The sequence below is a fragment of the Mirounga angustirostris genome, unplaced genomic scaffold (assembly GCF_029215605.1).
Source record: "Mirounga angustirostris isolate CCGP_5_RB_7025 unplaced genomic scaffold, mMirAng1.0.hap1 SCAF_8, whole genome shotgun sequence".
NCBI lineage: Eukaryota > Metazoa > Chordata > Mammalia > Carnivora > Phocidae > Mirounga > Mirounga angustirostris.
Genome location: NW_026991716.1, coordinates 42,396,976 through 42,424,887, shown reverse-complemented (window position 1 = coordinate 42,424,887; position 27,912 = coordinate 42,396,976). Strand labels below are relative to the sequence as shown.

The 27,912-nt window shown below is 43.5% G+C and overlaps 1 protein-coding gene across 4 annotated transcripts; it reads left to right on the top strand.

The window, feature by feature from the left end:
• On the top strand, positions 1-27,912 carry PLA2G7 (phospholipase A2 group VII). Of its 4 annotated transcripts, none has more exons than XM_064597687.1 (12): positions 1-205; positions 8,432-8,574; positions 13,795-13,916; positions 14,373-14,520; positions 16,015-16,108; positions 18,538-18,606; positions 19,156-19,282; positions 20,194-20,307; positions 21,427-21,518; positions 22,988-23,158; positions 27,054-27,202; positions 27,642-27,912. In XM_064597687.1, exons 2-12 carry the CDS (start codon positions 8,466-8,468, stop codon positions 27,770-27,772), a joined length of 1,326 nt encoding a protein of 441 aa, XP_064453757.1. In that variant the 5' UTR covers positions 1-205; positions 8,432-8,465; the 3' UTR covers positions 27,773-27,912. The 4 variants fall into 4 exon arrangements, with proteins under 4 accessions (XP_064453757.1, XP_045722940.1, XP_064453758.1 ...); XM_064597688.1 differs by lacking the exon at positions 1-205 and adding an exon at positions 241-508 and having other exon boundaries at positions 8,435-8,574; XM_045866983.3 differs by lacking the exon at positions 1-205 and adding an exon at positions 241-508.

The following is a 27,912-nucleotide window of genomic DNA, read 5'->3' as shown; positions in this document are numbered from 1 at the left end:
CAGGGCACGGAATTGAGGAGTGGGCACGGTCCTTCAGGATGACACAGGCAAGCAGAGTAACTCGAACGCTGGTAGGACAGACCAGGCTGGCTCGATGCCGAGTGAAGCAGGGAGCAGGCGTGATCGGAATGAAGTCTGCGAAGAGAAATCGGGAGGCACAGCACCCGCCCTCGGCACGTTTGCGTCCGCCCCCGGGCGTGTTAAGGTAACCCGAGGGTGCGGGTTGCGGGACCCCGGGCCCCGGGGCAGGTCTGGGTGCGCCTGAGCTCGCTGGCGTCCCAAGCGCCTCTGCCTTCAGGCGGCCGATGGCCACACGCTCCTCCCCGTCCCTCCTCCCGCCGCGCCGGGGCGGCCCGAGGCCCAAGCCGACGCGCAGCCCACCCACCGGCCGCGCGCCCGCGGGACTGGGGCTGGCGAGGCCCCCGGCGCTGGCGGCGAGGAGCAGTCGGGCTCGGCGCGCTCGGGTCCGGGGGCCCTGGTTCCGGCGAGCAGCTCACCGCAGCACCGGGTGAGGAGGGAGCGCGGGCCGAGGCGGGAGGCGGCGGAGGCGCGGGGCGCGCTGGGCTCGGGCGGGACCCGCGCAGCGCGGGAGGACCGCCATCCCCGAGCGGACAGGGCCACGGGCGGGGGGGGCTGGGGGGGGCAGGGACCGCACCATGTCCGGCCGGGGGCCGACTCGCTGTCCCTGACCCCTCGCGACAGCGCTGGGATCTTTACGGGGGGGGTGACGGAATTCGAACCCAGTTCCCTCAAACCTTTCCCGGGGGAGGCAGCCCTAACCTAAGAATTCGGTGCCGAGAGGGAACCGGGAACAGGGAGCACGGGGAGATTTCTTATCTCTAGATCTCCGCTGGGACAAAACAAACAAAGGAACACCTCTCTTTGTGGAGTATTGCATTTTCCGGAGCCCAGTTCAGAGTAGTTGTAGGACCAGAATTGTAAGAACAAAGCACTACCTCTGTTCTGCTCGCTTGCTCTGCACATCCCAGAGCTCCCCCACCGCGGCTCAGATAAGATCATGCCTGCTCTATCCTGAGTAAAGGGGAAGCTTGCTTATAAAAAGTCAAACAAAATCAGGCGGCAGAGAACACTGTCTTCCCCATCACACTCTGTAGAAGCTTCTAGCTCCCCAAACGAAAAGGTCAGGCTTGCATTCAGGCCTGTGGTTCTTGGGGTTGCTGCAGAGGTGATGAGGAGGGAGGGAGGGAGAGGTGTGTGGGGCTCATGAAGGGGAGCTTGCCGGGTTTTTTTGAAGGACACAGGAGCTCAGGTTTAGGAGAGATTTGTGTGAACAAATCAGTCTTGTGCAAATTACCTTTGACCCAAGTGAGAATCCTGAGCTGGGACACTGGTATGTTAAGTAGGAGCTAGAAAGTGTATCCCTTAAAGTGTCGACAATCCCAAAAGGCTCAGGACCAGATCTTGGGTTCCCATGCAACTCAGGGACCAGGGTATTAAGTATTGACCACCACAGGGCATGGGTGAGCTGCTGGCACCCCAGGGGATTTCCTCGCAGAGGGAATTCTGGTGGTCCCCTAGAAGCTGGTGAGAGAACCCACCTCCTTGGGATTTCCCAGCTTGCACTCATTGCCCGTGGGCCCAGAGGGTTCCTTCCCTTCCCCAGACATTCCTGCAGGAGTTGCTGCTGTGGACCGCATGGTGATGCTCTTCATGGAACTGGGCCCTTTGTACTCAAGGCTGACACCGGGAGTTGTGAGGGATATTAATCTGGTTCAGCCACTCATTTTACAGTTGGGAAATCCCTTCTGAGGTGTGGTAAGGGCTTGCCCAGCACCCCAGGGCTTTCCCAAAAACAGACCCCTCCTGGGCAGCTGGTTTCTTATTTCCTCTCCATTGGACGTCTGTGCCCTTTGAACTTCAGTAGTGAGGAATATGCATTCCCTACGCAGTGAGGTTTCCCCGGCTAATACAATTTACCATCCTGTTTGAGACTCTCATCATAGAGCAGTAAGGAAAGTGCTAACTAGGTACCTGAGCAGGCGTGGGACCCCTTAGGAATGTCAGCTGGAGTTTAGGAATCTGTATTCCTTTCAGTGACACCCCAGGAAATGGGTATTTCCTGGAAAAGAAGGTGATCATCAGGTTATTTATACCTTGGTTCATCTTAAGGCTCATCTGATAATTGGCTTGACTGACCTCTTGAGACATTGAGAAATTTCCATGAAAGTGAACCATTGAAGAGAAGGTATTGAGTGAAGGGCACCTGAAGGGGAACATCCCCTTCTAAAATTGCATTGTCCCAGGGTTCTGAGGAATCTCTGTATTTTAAAGGAAAGGGCAGCAGATTCTTACTGCCTCTTTCTATGAAGCCAGGCACCTGCCATGTGCCTTCATTGTTACTTGCTCCATTTTACAGATATGACTCATAACACACTAATAGAAACAGTCTAATATATACAGGCTTGTAGTTAAAAAAACAACTTAGCAGTTGAGGAGAAAGAAGAAGCCTGCTATTAAGAGCCAATACTGATTAGATTAAATAGCCTAGTTGATTCCTAGAGCAAGTTTTTTGTTCATTCCTTCTTTGGCTTCAAGAGATATTTATTGAGTACCTACTATGTGCCTGGCACTGAGTACAGAGCAGTGAGTAAGACAGATATGGTCTCTGTCCTTATGGAGTCCACATTCCAGAGTCGAGGGACGAGCAAGGTAAATTCAGATACTACTAGATGTTTTTGGAGAAAAAGAAACAGAGTGCTGGGGTAGAGTACTGTGATGTGTGTGTATGTGTGTGTGAGAGAGGGCAAGATGGCCACGTGGGAGGGGCCCCAGCTTCTTAGACTGGGTTTTATTTTATTTTTTTTAGATTTATTTATTTATTTATTTGAGAGAGAGAGCACGAGAGCAAGCAGGGGAAGGAGCAGAGAGGGAGAGGAACAAGCAGACTCTGCACTGAGCCGTGGAGTCTGACATGGGCTCAATCTCAGGACCCCAAGATCATGACCTGAGCCAAAACCAAGAGACGCTTTAATCAACTGAGCCACCCAGGTGCCCCCTTAGATTGGGTTTTAAGGAGAGATTTTTCTTTTCTTTTCTTTTCTTTTTAGGATTTTATTTATTTATTTGAGAGTGAGAGAGAGCAAGAGTGGGGAGGAGGGGCACAGGGAGAAGGAAAAGCAGACCCCCTGCTGAGCAGGGAGCCCAGACGCTGGGCTCGATCCCAGGACCCTGAGATCAGGACCTGAACTGAAGGCAGACGTTTAACCCACTGAGCCACCCAGGTGCCCCCTAAGGCGAGATTTTTCTGAGAGATGACCTTGAGACGAGCCCCCAAAACACTGACAGATTGTTCTGGTGCAGGGACTCACAATCACACAGGCATGACAACAAGCTCAGTGCGTTCCTCGCATAGTTGGAGGGCAGTGCAGGTGGAGGAGTGAGGTTGAGGGCCAGGGGCCAGGTCACGCAGAGCCTCGTAGGCTGAGGTACGCCATCTGGACTTGAAGTGCAGTGGGAAGCCCAAAGCAGAGGCGTGTTGTGATTCAGATTGTTTCAGAGGTTACCGTGGGTGCACTGTGAAGAGCGGCTCATAGGAGGAGAAGAAGAGCAGTAAGGAGACCTGCTCCAGGTTTATTACAGTGACCCAGCAGACCGTGGTAGCAGTAGGTGGGCAGAAGCTGTTTCAGGAGGTCGAGTGGGAAGTTCTTTTATGCTTCTCTCTCAGATTTCCCATCTACCTAGGGACGATGACATTGCTACATCTGGTCCACTTCTCTCGTAAAAATAAATAAACTAGTGATTACACTCTTGAAGGTAAAGTAAGACTGTATTACTACTTTTTGCAAATGATGTGTGACTTTGAATTTCCTGTGCTTCATTTTCAAAAATTTTATAATAAAATTCTTTTGACTTTTTTATTCTTTACAATAAATTATGTGTCTTGTACATAAAATGCATTTTGATCTGTTCAGAAGGTTGATACATCTTAACTGTTACCCACAAAATACAGCATCCTAGAATGGAGTGAAACTAATTCTACAATACTAGCTGGCTTACTTTGGGGAGTTAAACGTGATTAGATAGAACCCCACATAGAAGATTTGAGTCTGGAAACTGGAATAAAAATTCAAAAGGAAGTTAGCATGTTTGCCTTTGTCCTGGATACGGCTGCGTGCAGATATGAGTGTAAAGATTTGTTGATCATTGAAAAGCTATACGTGGCAGCAGAATTTCAGGAGAGGGCTGTGAACCAGAGTTGAATAGGATTGTTTCCCTTAGTGAAGCACTCTCTCTCACAGAGGACTCTTGAACTTTCTGTGGTTGATCACTGACGGAAGTATAGAGGGCCAGGGAAGAGTTTTGAAGTTGTTTACCAACGAGGGTAGGGATGACCTTCTCAGGGACAGGACAACTAACTGCCACAGGGAGGCAACCCTCTTTCTCCTTCCTGCCTCATTTTGACGTGCAGCTTACTAGGAAGAAAATAGAGGTCCTTCCTCGTTTACACGGTGTGCAGTGGAGGATTCTGCTCTTGGTGACTCGATGGACTCCTGATTATCTTCCCCATTAATGATTTATCGGCCAGAGCATCTGATTTCAGCTTGAAGTGGCTCGTCTGGTGATTCAAATTGCAGACAAAATATGACAGGGATTGTGGGATCTGGACAGTCCCTTAGGGTTGGGAGTGGTTGGGGCATCTTTAAGGGAGAGGTTATCGTTTCTCCTAGAGGTGCCTAATTATTCTGTTTGAGTTATGTAATATTTTAAACTGTTGAATTAGCTGCTATCCTTTAAAAATCAGGAGATTTTACATAGAAATGTGATTTTCCAGCTTTTCTTGAAAAAAATCTAGTAATATTAAAAATCAGGAGATTTTACATAGAAATATAATTTTCCAGATTTTCTTGGGAAAAAAAATCTAGTAATATGGAGCTCTCAACCCTACACACACACACTCACTCACACACACACACACACACACACACACACTACGTGGCGGCATCAGCTGGAACAGGATGGTGGCGTTCCTTTTCAGATGGTCTCCTTTGCCACAGTCCCCACCACTGTTTTGTCTATCACTCATGTCCGGTTTAGCTCATTTGAGTTACCTGGCTGGCCCTCACAGGCTTCTGATCTTTTTTTTTTTTTTTTAATATTTTATTTATTTATTTGAGACAGAGAGAATGAGAGACAGAGAGCACGAGAGGGGGGAGGGTCAGAGGGAGAAGCAGACTCCCCGCTGAGCAGGGAGCCCGATGCGGGACTCGATCCCGGGACTCCAGGATCATGACCCGTGCCGAAGGCAGTCGCTTAGCCAACTGAGCCACCCAGGCGCCCGGTATGAGGAATTCTTAATCTCAGGAAACAAACTGAGGGTTGCTGGAGGGGGGGTGGGGTGGGAGGGATGGGGTGACTGGGTGATGGACACTGGGGAGGGTATGTGCTCTGGTAAGCGCTGTGAATTGTGCAAGACTGTTGAATCTCAGATCTGTACCTCTGAAACAAATAATGCAATATATGTTAAGGAAAAAAAGAAGAAGAAGATAGCGGGAGGGGAAGAATGAAGCGGGGGAAATCGGAGGGGGAGACGAACCATGGGAGACGATGGACTTGAAAAACAAACTGAGGGTTCTGGAGGGGAGGGGGGTGGGAGGATGGGTTAGCCTGGTGGTGGGTATTGAGGAGGGCACGTTCTGCATGGAGCACTGGGTGTTATGCACAGACAATGAATCATGGAACACTTCATCTAAAACTAATGATGTAATGTATGGGGATTAACATAACAATTTTAAAAAGGGGGAAAGTAAAAAAAAAAAAAAATCTGCCCTGCTCCATGACCACAGGCCATGGCAGTGGTACAGGTCTGGCAGGAAGCATGGGGAGGGCAGAGCACTCCAGTCTTGCTTGGAGGACTTGGGGAAGCTCTTCTCTCACTCTTCCTGAGATTGTTACAGGGAAGATGTCACGAACCCCAAGGAGCTGTGACCAGGCAAACTTCCTTTGGGTTAGTGTGATGTCTCTAAAAAATCTCTGTTGACCTCCCTGTGTGTTTCACTTTGCCTTCCTTTTTCCTCATCGTTGTCCCTGTGATTTTCCAAATGGCCAAATGACACTCCTTTTATTCAGTCATGGGCTGTGAGCACTACGGGTGGAATTTTCTCAAGCCCTCTGCTCATGTCCCTGTACATACTTTCTGTGGATGATGTTATATGATGAAAGACCCAGTTGTGACTGTCCGTCAGCAGGAGAGTGCTGGAGGCTGGTGAGCAGATAGCCTGACTCTGGTTCAGCTTCTTCTGTTGGTTATTCGGGAAACTCAGTAGCGGTTTCTCTGGATTCAGACACAGTCCTCTGCGGTTGCCAAGGGTGCTGGCATGTAGCTCCAAATACAAATTAGGGCAAGAACAATGAGACAGACGCTCATCTCTTCGGAGAAAAATTTCTAACTCTTTATTAAGTCATCTTTTCAATCCAGGACGTTCCTGAACACATTAGCATCATTAAAAGAACCGTGTTCATTAACTTCAGAAGATTACCATTTTAGGGTGAAGAAAAATCGGTGCTACCCAAAGTTGGTGTGTTGTGCTTAAAAGCAGGGACTCAGATATTCTGGGTTCAAGCTCTGCCTCCAGCCCTTGCTAGCTGTGTGATGAGGACAAGTCAGTTAAATTCTCCTTGCCTCGATTTCCTCATCAATACAATGGGGATAATTAAACTTCCCTTACAGATTGTTAGCGATGACTGAATAAGATAACCTGTTCCAGAAACTGAAAAATGCTGGGCACATATTAAGCCTTCAAATGTTGGCAACATTGCTATTTTATTTAGTGAACAAACTTTTTAAAAAAAATATTTTATGGAGCGCCTGGGTGGCTCAGTTGTTAAGCGTCTGCCTTCGGCTCAGGTCATGATCCCACGGTCCTGGGATCAAGCCCCGCATCGGGTTCCCTCCTCAGCAGGAAGCCTGCTTCCCCTCTCACACTCCCCTTGCTTCTGTTCCCTCTCTCGCTGTCTCTCTCTCTGTCAAATAAATAAATAAAAATCTTTAAAATTTTTTTTTATTTATTTACTGAGAGAAAGTGAGAGAGCAAGAACAAGGGGAGGGGCAGAGGGAGAGGGAGAGAATCTCAAGCAGACTCCGTGCTGAGTGCAGAGCCAGATTTGGGGCTCAATCTCACGACCCTGAGATCATGACCTGACCTGAAACCAAGAGTTGAGCAGTTAACTGACTGAGCCACCCAGGTGCCCCAGTGAACAAACTTTTTTGAGCAACTCCTAAGTGCCATTTTAAAATAAAAAGACAAATTATAGTGCTAGGTACTCATATGAAAAGACTCTAAACATACTATCAAATTAAAAGTGTATCTTGAAACACTGGAAACAAATTTTAAAACTATTTTATATACGTATATTTATATGTATGCACGTATATGTGTGTATGTATTCTACATGCGTGTTCAAGCATAGAAATACATCTGGAAAAAATCCGTTAGCAAGTTATTATCAGTGAAGAGACAAATCAGTTTTTTGAAGGGAGAACTTCTAAAGGGTAAAGGTAATAGACCAATACAAGATAGTTTTTGCTAATAAGATGTTAGCATAGCGCCCAATTGTAATATCATTTCTTATTATCATGAGTCTAATATGCTGTTTGTGGGACTACAAATACTCATTCATGAAGTCTATAAACATTCACGCAACACGACTGCATTCCAGGCCCTCTGTTAGGCGGTGGGAACATACATAAGACCTGACCTCTGCCTTTGGGAAGGTTTCAGTATAGGAGGATTATAGAGATCCCCCAAAATAAAACATCATCAGCACCAAAACAGTCACAGCGGCGGCAGTATGATCATTTCATAATTGTGATGGAAACATTCGCCAAAACTTAGGGAGTGTTCACTAATGTGCTAGGCATGCTTATGGATATTATTATGATTGTGAGCTATGATTGTTACAGTTACTATAGTTTGATGGGCTATTCTTTTTTTAAGGATTTATTTATTTATTTTGGGGAGAGGGGGCAGGAGGGAGAGAGAATCTTAAGCAGACTCCGTGTTGAGCACAGAGCCCGATGTGGGGCTTGATCTCACGACCCTGAGATCCCAACCTGAGCTGAAACCAAGAGTTGGACACTTAACCAACTGCACCATCCAGGCGCCCCTTGATGCTATTCTTTATAACCAAACCAGACTGCTACAGAGTTAGAGAATGAGTGACCAGAAACCTACTATGACTGCTAGAAGTGTTATTTCTGTGCTCTACGATCCAGCATTAGCAAGGATTTTGCCACCCTGATGCCTTTCAAAAACCCAGTTCAGACAATGCATGTTGCTTTGTTTCCAGGTGCTTTCTTCCCTTAATAATATATAAAGTCGTGTTGCTAGTACCTTAATCGCACTGATTTGTCAGCCTATTTAAGCCCTCTTTATTGCGTGTTTTTTTTTTCTTTTAATAACCTGCCTTGAAGAAGGTTAAGCTGAAACCACTGCTCAGCTTCCAAGATGTTGCCATCCAAACTGCATGCGCTTTTCTGCCTCTGCAGCTGCCTCGCCCTGGTCCATCCTATTGACTGGCAAGACCTAAATCCTGTTGCCCATATTAGATCATCAGGTAAGAGGTCTCTTTGTTCAAGGGCTTGAGCAGATGGCCCGTTGCCAGACTCCACGTGGCCCCAGAGCAGTTGCATGTGTGGACTTCTAACCAAGTTTTATTAGAAGGAGGCTCATGGAGACCTTGTGTTCTCCTGGGGTAGGGGACAGAGCCTCACTTGCTCCTCAATCCAACTGCAACTGAACAAAGTCCTGTCTTCTTCAACATCAAGACTGCAGGACAGAACCAAGGTGAGGCATTTCCAGACAAACTGGAAGCTCAGCTCGCAACCACCATGGAGAACTTCCTCAACCCGGCCCCTTATCTCTCTCGCCACCATAACCTGCTGTCACGCAGGTGCAGTGACACACCCTCCCCGGCGCTCCCTCAGAGGCAACTGCAAAACCTGCTCCCATGGAGGGGGATGGACAGGCAGTTGTCGTGATCAACAGGTGTAGTCCTGATTCGTTCTGGGAGGAGATGTGAGAAAACGGCAAGTTAGGGTCTTGGGGCCCAGAGGGAAACAGTATTTTCGCTGTCATCACAGGAAGAGGTAGGGACAAGCTGAAGAGCTCCGGCTGAGAATGGACGTGCATCTCTTGCTCTTTCTTACCTTGTGGTGGGAGGGAAGGAGAGGAGGTGGAGGTTTAGTCAAGCCCAGAAGAGGTGGCCAGAGTGAGGGAGCCACCTCTAGACAAGTACATACGCCATCACTAAGAAAGATCTTTACTGCAAAGAGATTGCTTCTGGAGCTTTGCGAATGCCTGCAAGTCCCAGAGCGTTGTGATGCATGCTCTTCTCTATCCAGCTTCCCCTCAGGTGAACCACGTAGGTGGCTTCTGAATGGTGTCACAATGTCTGTGGCCACACACCTGGTCACTCTGGATCTAGCTGTTCGGGTTTGATGGGTGACTCCTTATTGTCACATTTACAAAAGAGCTTTCATCACCCTGTGCCTGATAAATATTGCTCTACTTCATAGTTAGGGAAGTAAAAGCATCCGTAGAAAGGACTGTATGTTGTATCTACATTTGCGTAGGAGATGGCATAATATCTCACAGGTCCACTCATTCAACAACACTTATCAGGAAGCTGAGGCACCAGTGACTGAGACAGTGAGCTTGTGGACAAGCTCAAGGAGCTTCCAGCCTAGTTAAATTAATTTTCCCAGTACCTTTTCCAAGGATTGGAAACAAGTAGCATCTTACATGATGAGCAGATTGTCAGCGAGGAGACATTTACATCAGGCACTTCCTGTTGGTACAGGGTGGGAATTTCAAAACATGTCTTATATCCCCCTCATGTTTGAAAATCATTGGAAAACTGCCATTGGACTGGCAGAAACTGGGGGAAAGAGACACAACTTTATTCATCTTTGTAGCCCCAGCCTTGAGCCCAATGCCCCATTCTCAGTGCTCAAAAATGAATGCAAAAATATTTTGTAAATTATTAGAAATCATTTATTAAATAAAGTATTAAAGTAATAGATAATTGTTTATATTCGTCTAGCCAAATGAATATAGAGGAAATATGGTTATGCAGGTAAAGTAGGGGCTGGAGATATCCTTTTTGTGAGTGGAGGACGTAAAGCTGTGTAAGAAAATGTCATATTCCTGGCATATATACAATCCGCCTCAAAACCCAGGAATGAATATCAGGAATACTTGACAAATGAACACCACCGGAAATGTGTAACAAGATTCATAGCACTCAATGGGTTCTAATGCTCCTATTAAGCTAAAGTTAAAGAAAAATAGGACTTGACATGCATAAGTTTATTTTATGTGTAACAAATGAAGTAAAATATTTATTTTTTTACCTTTTTTTATTATGTTCAATTAGCCAACATATAGAACATCATTAGTTTTTGATGTAGTGTTTAACGATTCATTAGTTTTGTGTAACACAACAGTGCTCATCACAACACATGCCCTCCTCAATACCCATCACCCAGTTACCCCATCTCCCAACCCCCCTCCCTTCTGTACCCTCAGTTTCGTTCCCGGAGTCCAAAGTCTCTCATGGTTTGTCTCCCTCTCTGATTTCTTCCCATTCAGTTTTCCCTCCCTTCCCCTGTGGTCTTCTGGTCTATTCCTTATGTTCCTCATATGAGTGAAACCATATAGTAATTGTCTTTCTCTGACTGGCTTATTTCACTTAGCATAATCCCCTCCAGTTCCATCCATGTTGATGCAAATCGTGGGTATTCATCATTTCTGATGGCTGAGTAACATTCCATTGTATATATGGACCACATCTTCTTTATCCATTCATCTGTTGAAGGGCATCTTGGCTACTTCCACAGTTTGGCTACTATGGACATTGCTGCTTTGAACATTGGGGTGCATCTTTACCTTTTTTTTGAATAGTTGTTATTTTTTTTTTCACATTTATTCATCATTTTATTTTTTTATATACAACTAATGAATCGTTGAACACTACATCACAAACTTACGATGTACTATATGCTGGCTAACTGGACATATATAAGTTCTGAACCACAAACTGCATCCTCTAAAGGGTGGCCATTCAACCTGACAAGTCTCCTCCTGCCTCATCCTTCATGATGAGCCCTGATGAGCCCTGATCTAACAGATGGTTCGAGAACAGGAAATCCAGGACCATGACTGGATTAGCTGCAGGCCGATGAAACTTTCCGGCAACCGCCCTGGCACTGAACAGCCACAGGGCTCTGTAGACCTACACCCCAACCTGGGTCAGCTCCAGGTTTCCTGAGGGGTCAAGTGTCTCAGAATAGGCAGCCCTGTAGCCTCATCTTGACCTGTGGCTCCTGAATGCTGAGTGAGGAGGCTTTGGGGTAGCCCAGGTTTTAGAGAACCAGGGTACTCCCAGGTGACTGAGAAAGGTTCCCAGAGCCTATGAGGCATTGAGATCTCATAAGAGAAGACTTGTGTGACTTGGAACCCTCCCAGGGCTCTAGAACTGAACTCCTACTTCCAGAGGTAGTACCTCCAAGGCAGCTGTGTGCTCTCTGGGGCTCCTCCTCAAAATGTGTGAGCCAGAGTCCTCCCCCCTCCAACGTGGTACTGTCACATCAGGGCTGATGTGGGTGGCGGTGCAGCAGGAAACAGCTGCTCCTCAAGGAGGGAAAGACAGGTGTGGCGTCTCCCTATGGATTGGGGTCTCCCTGTTTTCACCACAAATCACGGCTTGGTATACAGTCTTAAATGGGAAAGAAAGAGCCTTTCTAAATAGGACTGAAGATGTTCACCTTCTGGGTGAAGTTGTTTTTCTTGTTTTTTTGTTTTTTTTGTTTTTTGTTTTTTAATGTCTGAAGAAACACCTTGAATCTGCCCAAAGGGAAAATGGTATGGTCTAGTTTGGATCTGCTAACACTCCTCTAAGGGCTTAAATCTGGGTAGCCAGAGTTAACTAACTCTAGGTAAGGGCCACATAACAGCAGTTGTCTGCTGATTATGTGTTGTGTTCCGTGCTAGGCACTTGACTTACATTATCACTTCATTCTTATAGCTGTCCTGCGGCCTGGTCAAGTGTTTTTGCCCCACTTCACAAATGAGGATAAGAGAGGGGAGTGAATTGCTTAGGCCAGAGCATTATAGCATCAGAGGTCTAGCTGGAATCCAAAATAGGATCACCTGGCTCTAATACCCCAGGTCCATTCAGCTCCTGCCTTCCTTGGAACTCCTTCCTTACCTTTGGACTATGAATTGTTGACCCATGTGTCAGACCAGGTGGTCTGGTACCTTAGCCTAGTGCTTTTTCAACTTTAATAGGCACGGTTTTTCTGAGTCAGTAGCATTGGGCTAAGGCTAATGATCCTGCATTTCCAAGCTCCAAGGTGATGCCAGTGATGCTGATCCATGGACCAACTTTGAGAGCAAGCCTTATGTATGAAGGGCTTGTCACTGGCAGGTCTTCACACATTACTCACCAACATGAAAGATGGACTTCTTCTCATAACTCAAAACCTTTCTGGGTGATGCCCTGTGACATCAATGTAAGTTCCATATCTAACATAGCTCCAAGTGTCTCAGTGGCAGAGGCAGAATGTGATGGAAAGCTTGAAGGAATCTAACAGAGAAATAGACTCTCACAGTCCAGTAAAAGAAAATATGTAGGCAAGCTAAATCAAGAAATGCGAAAGTCTGGATATAGTGATATTTGGACTCACCATCTTACAAGTAAATACGGACTTGTATGGGGTTTAGAAAGGAGAACGGATAAAACTGTGCAGTTACTTTGAAGAGTTTTGGCACAAAACAGGGAGAAACAAGTTTCAAGAGTGGGTGGGTAAAAGGATATATGCCATAAAGCATTTGATGCAAATGAGAGCCCAGTGGCAATGAAAAGCTTAGCTCAGCTCTCTTCACGAATATTTACGGAGCACCAACTATGTGCCAACATTAAGATCTGAGGACCCAAAGACATGTACACAGCTCTTAAGAAATAGCCTAGTGAGGGAGACAGAGTATGCAAACACATCATTTTAATATATAGGATAAGAAGAATGATAAAAATATATACAGGAAATTGATTTAATACTGAGGTTGAAATGACTAAGTCTAGGGAGTGAGGGAGAGCTTCAGAGAAGACCTGACATCTGATCAAGATGTTAAAGGTTGAATAGGAGTTTGCCATTGGGATTTCAAACACAGGAAATAGAATTTATTAAGGTGCAGAGGCATCAGACAGCTCAGTGTGTAGCTTGTGCTGGAGCATGTGGAAGGTAGATAACTTAAAGGAAAAAGCAGAAGAAGAGGATAAGGCAGTGGACCTTCAGATCACAGAGGGTCTTTCTTACCGTGCCCAAGAACTTTAGATTTAACTTGTGAACCTACGAACATAGTAAAGGGCTCAAAACATGGAAGATATTGTCTTCCCTTGTCAGAGTGGTGGTCATACTCTTGGGATAGAGTACAAATGCAAGAAAGTGCCCTGTAGAGGAAAGAAATTAATGTACTTTTAGTGAGGTTGCTTCTCCAGTTTGTTCCAATAGCAATTTTGTATAATTAATTAGTGGAGACCCAAATACCTATGGGGAAGGGGAAGGGCTATGTCCACCTCTGTCTTTATCCCCACACAATACTTTGCTTACATCAGGCCCTCAGTAATTATTTGTGTATTTTACTAGTTGGGTAAAGAAATGAAGGAGGCCAGGAACTAAGGGGTGTAACTTGTTTCCCTTGGAATTTCCTTTTGCATAATAAAGTCTGGAGTGTAATGAATGACAGTGAGATAATATCTACCTTTTTTTTTCAGCATGGGCCAATAAGATACAAGCTCTGATGGCTGTTGCAACCGTTGGCCAATCTAAAATCCCCAAAGGAAATGGATCTTACTCTGTCGGTTGTACAGACTTGATGTTTGATTATACTGAAAAGGTAATGCTTTGATTAATACCACTTATGCTTATATTCTAATACTGACTGTTACTATTTCCCACTAGAGGGTTTTAAAACTTGCCCTTGCCCTCACCTGAGAACGACTCATTTTGCTATTTGTCTTGTCCCATAAGAAGCCTTTCGCTAGTTAAGTCATTCCCCAACTTGTTGCTGTCACCCGACTAATTTATCAATAAACTCTCTTTATTTTCCCCATCCTTAATGGTCGAAACCAACATGCTCATACTTTCTTTTCACGCAGAAAGCATATTGTTCTATTTTGCTTCTCTGTCTACTATATTTCAATCACCACAGCAGCTTAAAAAAGTTTTCTCTGGACCTCTCTGTGAACAACAAAGGTATTTGGGTCTCCACTAATTAAGGATGCAAAATAGCTATTGGAACATATTGGAGAAGCAACCTCACTAAAAGTACATTAATTTCTTTCCTCTACAGGGCACCTTCTTGCGTTTGTATTATCCATCCCAAGAGGATGACCACCACTCTGACACCCTTTGGATCCCAAACAAAGAATATTTTTTTGGTCTTAGTAAATATCTTGGAACACACTGGCTTATGGGCAAAATATTGAGCTTATTTTTTGGTAAGATTTCCATTGATCCTGCTTTGTAGGCTCTAGAATATAAGAAAACCTTGAAAACAGCCAAAGTTTCCGGCAAAGATCAAAGTAGATTTTCTCCAGTCTAAACTTAGTATTTCTTAAAAGCCCAGATAACCATCAGAGAATCAAGGGTTCTCATTTGGTTTGTTCTGCATATATTGGGGTAGATGGAGGGAGTGAAAGTGTCAGACTTTCTGATTGGCTGTAATATCTGTCTCTGGCTGGTCTTTCATTTTCCTGCTTACATACTGTGGGGGAGTAATAATCTGGTGCGTAAGTAGCAGGCTGGCTGAGATGCCCAGTGCCCTGGATGCTCGGTAGGAAGGTGAAAGCTAATTTCTCACCTATGGTAAATGAGAGACTCTACTCTCATTCCCATTGCCCACCCCCAAGGAACCAGCTTCTCTCACCAAGACAATCTGCTGTGCATTCATCACTTCGTTTGTCTACATATCACTAATATAGATGTTTCCTTCCTTATCTGTTTGACCAGACACTACAGTTGGGCCAGTGTTAACTATGTCTTCAAATTTCCCTCTCAAAACTACCTACAACTTTTCTTTTGGCATTTATTTTAAACATCTCCTTGGGGTTTTCTTAAAAACCACTTTATCACAGAAATATGGAAATACAACTACACCTCTTTATGGTGCTGAATAAGTTATAAATCACTTTACGTATCACTTTATAAATCACTTTGTATATCACAGAGCGGTCATCACATCCAATCTTCATGACTCCATCTCCGTTTTATAAATGAGAAAATGGAACACAAATAACTGAGCATAGTAATGACAACAGCAATTGAGAAGTGAAGGAAGGGAAGACAATATCTTCCATGTTTTGAGGCCCTTACTAATGTCACGAGATGGGTGCTTTGCATATATTCCCTACTTAGGTAACATTCTCACAAAAGCCCTGTAAGACATCATTTGCTCTATTTTACAAAAGAGGACGGTGAAACTCAGAGAGTTCTTGTAACTTGCTCAAGATCAATGGTAAGTGGGAGAGCTGCATCCAAAACCACAACTGAGTGTGAAGTCAATGGTCTGTTTCTCTTGATCATAACCAAATTAGAATGAAAGGAGTCCCTGATTTGAAGATTCTGGTTCTCAGTGTAATGCTCCTGAGGTTCAATTTGGTTTCAGAATATTCCCTTTGAAGTTTTGCCAACACCTGGGATTGCTACTACCCTGAATTGAATACACCTATAAGTAGGAAAGCGTCTCATCTTAAGCACAGAGCTGGCAGTGGGAACTGATGATTAATGATTTTTTAGTCTTGAGAAAAACTACATGCTTCAGGTCCTTGGTTGGTAGGTATCTAGTAGCAGACTTTTTAATTAATTTACTAGTAGTACATAAAAACATAAATATAAATTCCATGGGTCAGGATTTACATTAAGATGATGTAAGTTAAATTAACCAGCAACATTCAAGTCAGAGAAAACACTAATTATCATCTCTCATTGTCTAGGTTCAATGACAACTCCCGCAGACTGGAATTCCCCTCTGAGGACTGGTGAAAAATATCCACTAATTGTTTTTTCTCATGGTCTTGGAGCATTCCGGTAATGTTTGAAAGGCTGAACAATTTTAATTCCTAAGGACCAATGACCAAATGCATCCCCCCCACCAAAAGGAGAGCAGATTTTAGAGTATCATGCTGGCTCCTGTCTTGGAGGAATTGGGGTTCCTCAAATATTGGCTGTGGTCTGTTGGTCAGTCGAGCCCTATCTTGTCAAGTAGTTTGTTCCTTCCTTCTAGCTCTTGGGGACTAGCCTCATGACAAGAAGAGAAGGGTTTACATTTTTGGCTGTCACCCTGCTATATATTATAATATCTACACTCTCAAAACCACCCACTGGGTTAGGTCTTCTGAGAAATTGACACCAAGATTGGATTACCTGTAAAAGACATTTATTGAGAGAAATGTCTGTGAAGGATAGAGGGAATTGAGCAGGAAAAGATAGGGAGAAACTTCAGGTCATGATGCAGCTTGGACATATGAGAAAGAGATGGGGAATGGAGAGATTGATATAAAGAGTCTCAGATTATAGCACACTTCAAGGAGAGATGGGACCAGGCCACCTGAGGGAGTGCTTGACCAGAAGTTGCTCATCAAAGGAGTCCTGCATCTCACCAGAATGGGCCTACATTAGTACCTATGCTTTGCCCCGTCACTGGGTGCAGCCCACAGGAAGCTTAGCTGGTGGTGGTGGATCTAGAGGGACAGGGGCTGGGTGGGGTCTTTAATGAACTGTGCTCTCTGTGGCATGATCTCTGAGTGGCACATTTTCATGACCTCCATTCCCTCTCCTCTTCTATCTTCTCAGCTGCCTACCCTTCTTTCTACCTCAGAGGATTATAAGACTTTCAAAAATAGGTGGCTTTTAGCTGGCAAGAAGTTGGGTAGTATCTGCAATAGAAATTATCTTCAGGGGGTGCCTGGGTGGCTCAGTGGGTTAAATGTCTGACTCCTGATTTTGGCTCAGGTCATGATCTCAGGGTCATGAGATTGAGTCATGCAGCAGGCTCCACACTCAGTGGGGAGTCTGCTTGAGATTCTCTCCCTCTCGCTTTCCCTCTGCCCCTCCCTCTGCTCATGCTCTCTCTCTTTCTCTTTCTCTCTCTCTCAATAAATAAAGATAAATCAAAAGAAATTATCTTTGGTACTTTAATTGTAGTCTAGTTATTTGATTTCTACTTCATCCGGCCTGCTGCCTGTTTCTATGAATAAAGCTTTATTGAAACACAGCCACATTCATTCCACGTTTCGCATTGTCTGTGGCTACTTTGGTGCTACGACAGCAGAATTGAGTGGCTGTGACAGATACTGTATTGCCCACTAAGCTAGAAATATTTACGTCCTGGCCTTTGACAGAGAAGGTTTGCTGATCCCTTCCTGAGTAGGTTGCGTATCTTCAACAGTAGAAGACAGAGTTCCTACTACCTCCCTTTTGTTCTCTATTGCCATTTCCTATTGAATGCATGATATGAGAAGATTGTGCAGAATGAAGAATGGAAAGGGGGCATGAATGCAGTTGCTTAGCACATGATTCTGTGTCCAATCATTTAAATAAGAGTTGACCTATGTTCAGTCTTTACCCTGTTTTAGACACATAGTTACAAGCACTGAACATGTATTAACTTACTTCATCCTTACAGTAATCCCACCAGGTCCCCCACCATTACAGAGGAAAGATCAGTGACTTATCCAAGGCAGATCAGTGGTGGATCCAAATGCAGGGATTAGACTGCAGGTCCCGTTCTCCTAAGCACGACACCGCACTGCCTTCCTACATATGCTGTCTTACGAAAACTTTATAACTGTTCTAAAGCAAAGGCGTTGTTAGTCCCATTTTACAGGTACTGACAAAGATTCAGTAATTACCTAAAGTCATATAGCTGATAAGTAGTGGGGCCAAGATTAAAACCCAGAACTCTCAAAAGTGATATTTAGAATCACCGCATCAGGGTTTCTCAATGTTGGGACTACGGACATTTTGCAGGAAATAATTTCTTATGGTGGAGGGTGGTCCTATGCGCTGTAGGATGTTTAGCAACATCCCTCTACCCACTAGATGCCAGTAATCCCCTCTGCCCAGTCATGATGATGAAGATACCTCCAGACGTTGTCAAATATCCCCTGAGGGGCAGAGCTGCCCTCTTCGAGAACCACAGTTATCTGGTTTACTCCCGGGCACTACTACGGGGGTGTAATGGGTTACAAGTTCCCAGGTTTATTAGCGGACCCTGGACCTCAATGCCTTCCTATTTATTTATTTATTTATTTATTTATTTATTTATTTATTTGAGAGAGAGAATGAGATAGCATGAGAGGGGGGAGGGTCAGAGAGAGAGGCAGACTCCCTGCTGAGCAGGGAGCCCGACGTGGGACTCGATCCTGGGACTCCAGGATCATGACCTGAGCCGAAGGCAGTCGCTTAACCAACTGAGTCACCCAGGCGCCCAATGCTTTCCTCTTTTTGTTTTGAAGGACAATTTATTCTGCTATTGGCATTGATCTGGCATCGTATGGGTTCATAGTGGCTGCTGTAGAACACAGGTAGGTCACCTGGGCTCTAACTTTCAAAAAGATTCATAAAAAAAATCAATGAAATTGTCAACTGTGGTTACATGATGAGGAAAAAAATAAAAGGAGACTGAGTTAAACTGTCAAGAGTTAAAAAGCAGCTAGCATTTCTGGTGTTTATTGTGTGCCCTGTTCATTCACCATCATTTAATCTTTGTAAGAACACTTTTAAATGGTTACTATTATCACTGTTTTAAGGAGGAGGGAAACGAAGCTGGAAAAGGGTAAGTAATTTGCCTCACCACACGGTGAGTAAGTGGCAGCCCTGGGATTTGATTTCTGGTGTGAGTCTCCAAAGGACCTCCTAGAATTGTGAAGATAGAATGGGTGGACTTGACCCATAGCAAAGACGTTTTCTTAGACCTCCCTTGGGGGGCCTCTTTGACTTTAAAACAAAGGTAGAGTGGAAGAACCCAGGGAAGTCAGAAAGATCAGAGTGAAGTTGGGGGTGGGGAGCATGGGAGGGGATGGAGAAGAGCAAGAGCGAGTGTAAGTCATCGAATGAATCTGTTTGCATTGTAGAGATGGATCCGCCTCTGCGACTTACTATTTCAAAGACCAGTCTGCTGCAGAAATAGGGAACAAGTCTTGGCTCTATCTTCAAAGCCTCAAATCAGAGGAGGAGGAGATGCCCTTACGCAATGAGCAGGTAGATGGCAGCAGGAGGGGAGGAGGTATGGTGACTAAAAAGCATATGCAAAAGGATGATGCTTGCTCATGTCATTTACATACTGCAAGGTGTGCTCCCCACTCTCCTATTTCCTGTTCCCCAAAGACCTGTCAGAAGATTCTGAGTGATAAAATTCCCTTAATGAAAAGCCTGGATCATAGTAAAAACAAACATAAAAATCCTGAGAGAAGACAGTACATATTCAGAAATCTTTTGCCGTAGAACTTCTAATTTTAGAAACTCAGAAGTGCTAGAAAAGAAACTCACAAAGATCCTCCCTCCCAAGGCGATATTAAAGACAGAGATGCATGCAGTAGGGAATGGTAGTAAGAGGCCAGGCCTTAAAATCCAACATTCTATGTTTGAATGCTCATGCCATCACTTCAGAGTGGGCTGATCTTGGACAAGTTACTTACGCTGTTTTGCCTCTATGCTTTATTGTTTACAACATAATGAATAATAACAGTATCTTTTTCGCAGGGGTGTCTGGAAGATGAGGTGAGAGAAAGCACACTGGCTTTCACCTGTGGGCCAGGCTTTACAGTGGGTGCTTTACCTATGTGTCCTTGCATTTAATCCCACCCACATTTCACTGAGGCATTATCACACAATAAGTGTATCACACAATAAATTACCACACAATAGATGGTGTGAGCCCTGAGCTCACACAGCAGGTAAGCAACAGAGCTAGGATTTGCACTAAGCTATAACTACCTGCAAAGCTAGAGCCCATGTCATGATGCTGGGTTGTCTTCCAGTCACTGATCACTTGGATATTTCCAGTTTAGAAGCAATCAGCCACGTTTCCCCCATGCAACTCCTACACAAACTCTAAAATAAGTGTCACAGCTTTTTACTTTGTCATTTCCTTTTTCCAATAATCGTATTAGGTACAGAAAAGAGCAAAGGAGTGTTCCCAAGCTCTCGATTTGATTCTGGACATTGATCGTGGAAGGCCAGTGAAGAATGTATTAGATTTAGAGTTTGATTTGGAGCAACTGAAGGTGAGCTTAAGAAAAAGCCATTTCCCTTGTCCTGTCGTTCTTCATTGTTCCTTTTCATCTGCTTTTCTACTGTAATGCAAGGTAGGCCATGACAGAGGGCTGCAAATTAAAAAAAAAAGGATATGCGAAACATTACAGCAATGAGGAATGTATTACGTTGCACCAGATATGAAATGGCCAACAGCCAGCTTTGAGCTACAAAAATAGCAATTTCTCTGGTTCAACTCATTACCTCCAGGGGAAGTCGTGTAAGTTCTTGGAGGGCGCTTGCATTGTTTTTGAGCTTGATCCTGAAATGGTGGTCAAAAGTTTTCAGCAGACTATTGAGAGGGGGTGGAAGACCATCAAAGTGGACAGCATGAACAAAGACCCAAAATTGTGTGTGGAGGATGGAGTACAAGGGATAGAGAGAATTAGAAGTACTTCAGTTCAGGCAGAAGATGATGGTCTGTTCTCCTGACACAGAGAAGAGTTTTTGTCCCTTAGCCAGCCCCTCCCTCTCCTGCCTCCCTGCTTTTGTACATGTTGTTCCCTTGGCTTGACACATTCTTCTCCCTGAGTCTTGCTTGCTCTTCAAATCGGGCATCACCTCCTCCAGGAAGCTTTCTTGTATTCCACTGCCAACCCTGGGCTGGTGAGTTATCTATCACGTGTGCTCCTTGGCACCACCCTGATGTACTTGCATCACGTATCTGAATCTCTTTCTCCACTGGTGGACTGGGAGCCCACTGAAAATGGTCTACAGTGCCTGGCACAGAGCAGGTGCTCAACAGACACGCATGGAATGAACACATGAATTAAACGTGGAGTGGGGAGAGGCAGAAGTCAGCAATGATGTTGGTGTTTCAAGTGTGGGTGCCTAGGAAGATCATCAGGTTCACTTCTGAACTTCTATGAATGCTCAACATGTGTATTTGTGTGTATGTATATGTATATGCATATGTACGTGTATGTATATGTGTGTGTGAGTGCATGTGATTGTGTGTGTATTTCTCTTACAAGAAATCAGAGTACTTAACCATGTCCATGAAATGAATAAGAATTTTATAATTTGAAAAACCATTCTATTCTAACCAGCTGTGAGATAATGATGAATATGTATCGTGCTTTTTCATATAGGACTCTATCGACAGGAATAAGATAGCAGTAATTGGACACTCTTTTGGTGGAGCCACAGTGATTCAGACTCTTAGTGAAGACCAGAGATTCAGGTAAGAGAAGGAGGCAAAGAAAGAAAACAGTAAGTTACTGGAAGAGGCAAAGCGATAACCCACATGAGATAGAATATTTATCAAATTCTTAATGAGGAAAGGATCCTTCAGGGTTTATAAGTCTGTTCTTTTGCCTCCATAAAGTACCTTATATGAATTTTCCTAGACAAAAACCATCTACTTTGCTTGCTATTAAAAGCTTTCCCCATTCCTATATATTTTCCCTCATCATTCTTATTTATCTGCTTAAGGGCTTAATGTTTTCACTTGGAAATTTATCCTTATATATACATTTTATCTATGACATAATGGTTGTGATATCAGTAGTGTATCTTATAGTACTTCTAGACTTCCCCAATATGCAAGGCATTTTTAAATTTTTTTTTTCCATCTTTAAGATCGATAGAGGTCTTGGGGCACCTGGGTGGTTCAGTCAGTTAAGCGTCCAACTCTTGGTTTCAGCACAGGTCATGATCTCAGATTCATAAGAACAAGTCCCAAGTTGGGCTCTGCACTCAGTGCAGAGTCTGCTTGAGATTCTTTCCCTCTTCCTCTCCCTCCTCCTCTGCTCCTCCCTCCACTGGCTCTCTCTCTCTCTCAAATAAATAAATAAATAAATAAATAAATAAATAAATAAATAAATAAATAAATAAAATCTTCTTTAAAAAGATGGATAGAGGTCTTAAATTACAGTAGGTGAGAGTCAGGACCAGACACCAGTCTTACAACTTGAAAAATATTTTCTTTCTTGAACCACGGCATCACAGACTTGATGAGATCGTGAAGAGCCAACCATCTAGAAAATGGGTAGGACCCTTTATGAAACTTCATCTCACAAATTTTTAAAATCAGTTTCCATAAGGGAATTCTCTTCTTTTGCCCATTTAGCACATAAAGTGGAGTGTCCAAAAGGTCCAAAAACATAGGATAAACTTACTTGTAGAAAGCAAGTTACATTTTCAAATGATATACCCAGTATGTTTTTCTTCAACCTCCAGACACTTTTCCAGGTAAAGTACCTCTAAATATAAAGCAACTGGTCCAACAGTTAACTGTGAAAAAGGCATAATAAATCAACTGCAGAGTGTTCAGAAGGTCTGGAAACATAGGGGGGCAATAGGACATATATTGTATGCCTTCAGACACTCCACAGTTTTGGAGAAATTGTTATTTAAGAATTTATTTTGAAAGCAATGTAGCAAAAATGAATAAAACATTTTAAAGATACTATATCTTTCTAAAGGTCACAATTCCTAAATGTCTCCTAAAGAAAATGATTATATAATTCCAAGTCTGCTACCTTATAAAGCTAATCATATTCCCTTCCCACACTGAGGTATAATACCAGTGAGATAACCCATAATAAACCAGGATGGTGTATGCCCATTAAACCTAACATCATTAGAAATTCCACATGTCAGTCAGCGTGTAACCAGCCTTCTTTTGTCATTGTCCCCAAACTCCTGCAGGTGCGGGATTGCCCTGGATGCTTGGATGCTTCCTCTGGATGATGAGATATATTCCAGAATTCCTCAGCCCCTCTTTTTTATCAACTCAGAACGGTTCCAGTATCCTTCTAATATCAAAAAAATGGAAAAATACTACTCACCTGGCAAAGAAAGAAAAATGATTACAATCAGGTAAGTATTAGTAAGTGATTTATTTCATCATCTGAAACAGAAACTTGAAACTTGGATAAACACCAAAAGATACCATTTGGTAGGCATGATAGAGTTGTTAAATTCATTGTTTAGACTTTCAGTGAGGGAGAATATTAGATAATTTCAGGGTCTAAGTGCATTTATGCTTGCTCTTTTTTAAAATGCAGATGTTTTGAGTAGGTTTTTTTTTTTTTTATGTTATGTTAGTACATCACTAGTTTTTGTTGTAGTGTTCCATGATTCATTGTTTGCGTATAACACCCAGTGCTCCATACGATACATGCCCTCCTTGATACCCACCACCGGGCTACCCCATCCCCCACCCCCCTCCCCTCTGAAACCCGCAGTTTGTTTCTCAGAGTCCATAGTCTCTCATGATTCGTCTCCCTCTCTGATTTCCCCCCCTTCATTTGTCCCTTCCTTCTCCTAATGTCCTTCATGCTATTCCTTATGTTCCACATATGAGTGAAACCATATGATAATCGTCTTTCTCTGCTTGATTTATTTCACTTAGCCTAATCCCCTCCAGTTCCATCCATGTCGATGCAAATGGTAGGTATTCATCCTTTCTGATGGCTGAGTAATATTCCATTGTATATATGAACCACATCTTCTTTATCCATTCGTCTGTTGAAGGGCATCTCGGCTCCTTCCATAGTTTGGCTATTGTGGACATTGCTGCTATGAACATTGGGGTACATGTGCCCCTTCTTTTCATTACATCTGTGTCTTTGGGGTAAATACCCAGGAGTGCAATTGCTGGGTCATAGGGTAGCTCTATTTTTAACTTTTTGAGGAACCTCCATACTGTTTTCCAAAGTGGCTCTACCAACTTGCATTCCCACCAACAGTGTAATAGGGTTCCCCTTTTTCCATATCCTCGCCAACATTTGTTGTTTCCTGTCTTGTCAATTTTTGCCATTCTAACTGGTGTAAGATGGTATCTCAATGTGTTTTTGTTGTTTTTTTGTTTTGTTTTGTTTTGTTTTAACAGCAATAGAGACAGTGAGAGAGGGAATACAAGCAGGGAGAATGGGAGAGGGAGAAGCAGACTCGATCCCAGAACCCTGGGATCATGACCTGAGCCGAAGGCAGACGCTTAACAACTGAGTCACCCAGGCGCCCCCCAATGTGGTTTTGATTTGAATTTCCCTGATGGCTAATGATGTTGAACATTTTTTCAGGTGTCTGTTAGCCATTTGTATGTCTTCTTTGGAGAAGTCTGATCATGTCTTCTGCTCATTTTTTGACTTGATTATTTGTTTTTTGGGTGTTGAGTTTGAGTTCTTTATAGATCTTGGATACCAGCCCTTTATCTGTAGTGTCATTTGCAAATATCTTCTCCATTCCATGGGTTGCCCCTTTGTTTTTTTGACTGTTTCCTTTGCTGTGCAGAAGCTTTTTATCTTGATGAAGTCCCAAAAGTTCACTTTTGCTTTTGTTTCCCTTGCCTTTGGAGATGTGTCTTGAAAGAAGTTGCTGTGGCTGATGTCGAAGAGGTTACTGCCTGTTCTCCTCTAGGATTTTGATGGATTCCTGTCTCACATTGAAGTCTTTCATCCATTTAGAGTTTATCTTTGTGTATGGTGTAAGAGAATGGTCGAATTCCATTCTTCTGTATATAGCTGTCCAATTTTCCCAGCACCATTTCTTGAAGGAACTGTCTTTTTTCCATTGGATATTTTTTCCTGCTTTGTAGAAGATTAGTTGACCATAGAGTTAAGGGTCCATATCTGGGCTCTCTATTCTGTTCCATTGATCTATGTGTCTGTTTTTGTGCCAGTACCATGCTGTCTTGAGTAGAGTTAATGTAAGTTCTTCATATACTGATAATTAAAATTTGCATTAGGATACATGCTATTTTTATTTAAACACAGGAGCAGGCTTATGCATTTGGGGGCTGGGGTAGGGAGAAGTATTCCATCATCAGCCTAGACTAGGAACTCTTTGGGAAAAAGGGCAGAGCACTGAGATCTGCAATGTGTACCTGTTTAGAAAGAATATGAATTTATAAATTCCCCCAAAGCTATAATCAGATGCCCTTGAACATCAGTGATATGCTGATATCATGGGTGTGAAAAAGAAACCCCAATAGAGTTTTGAACTCACAGTGTGATGTTCCAAGGTAGGGCTCATCCCTCTTCTGAAACCTGGTTATTTCGAAGAAGAAAAAAAGAGGGGGTGGGAAGGAAACATAAACCGTATAGGCAGTAAACCCTGCGGGGTCAGAGAATGGTGTGTTCTCCACCTGAGGTGTTCAGGAGAGGCTGCTTGGAAGACATGGGAGTAGAATTTGTCTTGAAGGATCAAGAGACTTTAGAAAAATAGTGAGGAGGATCTAGGTAGTTTAGTTAAGGACCTCAATTTAGCTTCAAGTTAGTTAAGGACTTCCATATTTGGATGCGCAAGTCTATTTAATTTTAAAACAGAAATAATGCAGAATGCCTAGCCTGCCTCAACCCCACTTCTTTACTAGACTCTTACTCTACGTCTTTTCCTTCCTTTCACTGCTAGGAACCTGGAAAGAATAGTCCATCCTTACTTCCATTTACACTTTTTTTAAATTAATTTATTTTTAATTTAATTTTATTATGTTAGTCACCATACAATACATCATTAGATTTTGTGTCCATTTACAGTTTAATTCCTGTGGGCTAGCTTCCAAAACCCCCACCAGTGTACTGAAACTGGCCCTACCGAGGACATAAAAGGCCCAGCAGCCTATTGCAGCCTGGATCTTGCTCTCTGCATCCATTTGACCTTGACCTTGTGGACTTGCCCTATTTCTCCTTCCCGGGATACTACAACCCTGCTCTTTGCTGCTCCTGTCATCCTTTAGACTGCTCCCTCCCTTTCTCCCCCACCATCTCCTCCTGAGGCCATTCCTGCCCTGTTGGTAGCATCCGGGCTTCTGCTCCTGACCCTGTTTCTCCCTGCTTTGTGCTTCTGACACCCAGGTTGTGATTGGAAGCAGGGAAGAAGGAACAGGAGGCAGGTGGCCCCGGTTCGGGTATAGATAACAGAGGGTGGTGGTTGGCTTATAAGCAGCAGCAAAATGAAGAGGAAGAGGTGCACCAGGTGGGGCTGGAAAGATGTGTTCTAACCTTGGAATCTCTTAGCTTCAGCCAGGGAAATCTAGGTAGAGATGTCTGGCCACACACTGGGAAAGTAGAGAATTTGTGTATTATACATGAAATCTTTGGAGTAGATAAGACCACCCAGTGGGTAAAACTTGGTCTGAGAACAGAATCTTGAGGAATGTCTATATGTATGTGAAGAGCCAGTGGAGAACAGAGTGGTTAGGGGAAGAAGGGTAGGTACAAACAAGGGAAGAGAAGGTCAAGGAAACAAAGGGGGGAAAAAAACCTGCAAGAAAGTGTCAAATGTCTCAGAGGCAGTGGAAAATGAGAACTAAAAAAAGGCCATTGTACTTGATGTTAGGCTATCGGTGGATTTAAGGAGCCTCATAAATGATACCTATAAGATATAAGCTTAAATAATACAAGGAAAATGGTTTTTTCCCTTAAATCTACTTAATCCCAGGCTTACGTGCAGTGTGTTTTGATTAGCATCAAGTAAGAAGTTAGGTGGTGTTGGTAAGCAAATATAATAGGCTTCTGGCTCTGAGTACACAGTCCCTGTAACATGTAATACATTGTATCGGCTCAAAAAAAAAAAAAAAAAGAGCTGGAATCATTTCTTCTAAAGCCAAGATGCCAGCCTGTGACCCGCAAATACAGCTAAAGAGATCAAATCTACAAGTTTTATTCCCTTAGTTTTCAGTAAATAGCCAGCTAGGATACTTCCTGCACCCTAACTATAAAAATAATTTTGCCAAACTATGTGATTTATAAATGTCTCATTTCTCTTTCAGGGGTTCAGTCCATCAGAATTTTGCTGATTTCACTTTTGCCACTGGCAAAATAGTTGGATACATATTCACCTTAAAAGGAGATATAGATTCAAATGTAGCACTTGATCTTAGCAACAGAGCTTCATTAGCATTTTTACAAAAGCATTTAGGTAAGAAACTAAGAGTATTTCATGACATAAACCAGGTGATTCTTAGGGCAAAACTGTCTTAATCCAGCATTAGTCCTGTTTTAACTGTCTCCAGCTGGTTTACAAGGTAACATAGCAGTAAATCAGTCTGAAAACAAAAGCGTGAGAAATTTAATTCTGCTGCTTTGCATGCTTTGTATCCCAGACAGCAGCAAGTCTGCCTGTTAAAGGGAATAGTTTTTCTGTGCAGACCTGGCCGACTCCCATGCTGAGGGGCCTGGCAGCTCGGTGTCTAGTCCCATCTCTTACTCAGAAGCCCCAGCCGTGGGCAGCTCCCAGGGAGGGGACCTGGTCTCCGTAATCATCTGTCACTAGTGAGGCTGTGCTGCCACCTAGAGGCACTGAGCTGTTTCATGCTCTCAAAAAGTTTTCTATGCTTATTACCATTTCTATTTTACAGGACTGCAGAAAGATTTTGATCAGTGGGATTCTTTGATTGAAGGAGATGATGATAATCTTATTCCAGGGACCAACATTAACACAACCAGCCAACATGTCACTCTACAGAACTCTACAGGAACAGAGCAATAGAATTTAGATTAAAAGCACTTTTTAAAGTCTTGTTTAAAAATGGTCTGAAAGTATGTGTGTGTGTGTATGATTTTAATGTATTTTCTCAAATAAATCATATTGTAAAATGTAGACTATACCATAAAAGTGATTGAAGCTTG

Excerpts from the sequence above, each read along its gene's own strand:
- PLA2G7 (XM_064597687.1), top strand. The coding sequence starts at position 8,466 with ATGTTGCCATCCAAACTGCATGCGCTTTTCTGCCTCTGCAGCTGCCTC. Across the intron at positions 14,521-16,014 it reads AATATTGAGCTTATTTTTTG|GTTCAATGACAACTCCCGCA; the intron begins GTAAGATTTCCA and ends CTCATTGTCTAG. Across the intron at positions 18,607-19,155 it reads GTGGCTGCTGTAGAACACAG|AGATGGATCCGCCTCTGCGA; the intron begins GTAGGTCACCTG and ends TTTGCATTGTAG.